This window comes from Tachysurus vachellii, chromosome 26 (genome assembly GCF_030014155.1).
Source record: "Tachysurus vachellii isolate PV-2020 chromosome 26, HZAU_Pvac_v1, whole genome shotgun sequence".
In the NCBI taxonomy this organism is placed as follows: Eukaryota; Metazoa; Chordata; class Actinopteri; order Siluriformes; family Bagridae; genus Tachysurus; species Tachysurus vachellii.
Window position 1 is genome coordinate 769,697 of NC_083485.1, and position 2,716 is coordinate 772,412.

At 41.0% G+C, this 2,716-nt stretch overlaps 1 protein-coding gene across 1 annotated transcript in view; it reads right to left on the reverse strand.

Annotated features, from left to right (window-relative positions):
• The window catches only part of msna (moesin a), a 21,817-nt gene extending 19,691 nt beyond the window's left edge, over window positions 1–2,126 (reverse strand). Inside the window, exon 1 of the mRNA XM_060863021.1 lies at window positions 1,792–2,126. Within this exon, the coding sequence (XP_060719004.1) occupies window positions 1,792–1,803 (12 nt within the window). The 5' untranslated portion in view covers window positions 1,804–2,126. The remainder of the gene's footprint in view (window positions 1–1,791) is intronic.
• Window positions 2,127–2,716: the final 590 nt, after the last annotated feature.

Genomic DNA, 2,716 nt, shown 5'->3' on the forward strand with positions numbered 1-2,716 from the left:
ATCACTAATCAGAGAAGACCTTAAATAAGGCACAAAGAGTCTTGATTTCACGCCTCTATAGTGAGCAGATTCACTGACTTTCACTGATTCACTGACTTTCTTTTCACACCTCTATAGTGAACCGGTTCACTGACTTTCTTTTCACACCTCTATAGTGAGCAGGTTCACTGACTTTCTTTTCACACCTCTATAGTGAGCAGGTTCACTGACTTTCTTTTCACACCTCTATAGTGAGCAGGTACACTGACTTTCTTTTCACACCTCTATAGTGAGCAGGTTCACTGACTTTCTTTTCACACCTCTATAGTGAGCAGGTTCACTGACTTTCTTTTCACACCTCTATAGTGAGCAGGTTCACTGACTTTCTTTTCACACCTCTATAGTGAGCAGGTTCACTGACTTTCTTTTCACACCTCTATAGTGAGCAGGTTCACTGACTTTCTTTTCACACCTCTATAGTGAGCAGGTTCACTGACTTCCTGACAGAAATGCTGCCGCGGTATCAGATGGAAAAAGGTCTTTTTAAACTAGATAGTTTGGATCTGTTACAGTACTTTGGTCAGTGGAATTTATTTTTAAGTTTTGTCTTTAACAAAAGCTGAAGATTTTTATGTTAAATAAAGTGAGAACGTTTTATTTTGTGGTGAAACGTGTTTATTTCTCTACTGTTAAAAGACGTGGATTAAACTGCGTCCATTTCTTATTACTTTTTTGGCCTGAATTGGTTAAAATCTGCTTCATTCATTCATCAAATGACTCAGTTAATAATGTAGATTTACAAAAGTTCGCAAATAACCACAGACTTCTTCGAGCTGAGTCACCAAACTGCACTCCGACATTTCTTTTAAAAAACGCATATTTTCAACCCTGATTTGGCAACCCAAATCAACTCGGTTACTCCCAACCTGGCAACCCTGGTCACCGAGTAACGGTTCCTATCTGCGCCAAACATCACAATAGAGCCGGATGCTGCAATTAAACAGCATAAAAAAACCACTGGGGTTTGTGAAGAAGCGAAAACAAACACTTTCTAATTACACACCAAACTATTCTGCTTCAGATTTAGTGATTTTATTTTAATAAAAGCCCGAAGAATTGGGTTAATCGTTGATAGGAATAGGATTTTATACGAATTAGCACAAATGCTACACTGAGGTGATTTTTTAGCTGCAACTGAGATTGTGTTCACTAAATAAAACCTTTAGAAGATTAAATTTACTCTTTAAAACGATCAAATGTTCACAACGATAACATTCTGACACAAATATGTACATTGGAGCTGATAAAAAGTGGCCGTGAGTTTTATATAAATGTAATGAAAGGAGAAATACCGTGTTGTTATCGCGATATTTTAATGATCAATAAACAGACGAACACAATAGAGAAGCGAATTAGCTGAAAGTTAACAGATAATTCGGTCATTAAGCTTCACTGACGGTTTATAAACCAGGGGAAGGACACGACAGGACACTATTTATAGCTCATGATGAATTACATACAGATGATGAAATAATACAAGATTAAATCGGTTCCTCTTGTTAATAAAAGCTTATATTTGTGTTTAAAGGGTAAAAAAAATAATGTCCGTGTTTCATATGAATCCTCATGCAACAAGTTTCATCAGCTCTTTATATACAGGGATCACATTAGAATATTTAAATGAGCTCATTATCATATGAGTTAAATAATGCATTTAAACCACATTATTCTCAGGTTTAATAAATATCTCAGATGTCATTGTTTTTCTGATTAAACCGAGGATTTAAGACAATAGGTCGTGTTCACACTTACGGTTTTCGGCATGTTTGGTCCTCTTCCTTTCTTTCCTTTTTATTTAATGATAAAATCTTTCTTTAACACAACGTGACGTCACCAATCCGCTCCTAAAACTTCTCCCATCCAGCGGTGAAGCGGCCGAGTTTCTCTCCTACGGTTTCACACGCAAACTTTCGATTTTCTCCCTTTTTCTGCTTTTTTTTTCTCTCTTCTGCCGTTTTCCTCTCGTCTCCTTTTCAGCAGCACAGAGTGTGTTTCAGCGCTGTGGTGTGTGTGTGAGAGTGTGTGTGAGTGTGTGTGTGAGAGAGAGGCGCTTTTTCCTGCTAACGGCAATTCACTTTATAAACCACACCCAGCAGTCTGACTCTCTCTCTCTCTCTCTCTCTCTCTCTCTCTCTCTCTCTCTCTCTCTCTCTCTGTCTCTGTCTCTCTCTCTCTCTCTCTGTCTGTCCCCCCCCCCTCTCTCTCTCTCTCTGTCTGTCTCGCTCTGTTCCCTCTCTCTGTCTGTGTCCCCCCTTTCTCTCTCTCTCTCTCTCTCTCTCTCTCTCTCTCTGTCTGTCCCCCCCCTCTCTCTCTCTCTCTCTCTGTCTCTCTCTCTCTCTCTGTCTGTCCCCCTCTCTCTCTCTCTCTCGCTCTCTCTCTCTCTCTGTCTCGCTCTGTTCCCTCTCTCTGTCTGTGTCCCCCCTTTCTGTCTCTCTCTCTCTCTCTGTCTGTCCCCCCTCTCTGTCTCTCTCTTTGTCCCCCCTTTCTGTCTCTCTCTCTCTTTCTGCCCCCGTTCTCTCCGTCCCCTCTCTCTCTCTCTCTGCCCCTCTCTCTCTCTCTCTCTCTCTCTCCGTCTCCTCTCTCTCTGTCTCTCTCTCTCTCTCTCTCTCTCTCTCTCTCTCTCACACACACACACACACACACACACACACACACACACACTAGCTTACTAGTAAGT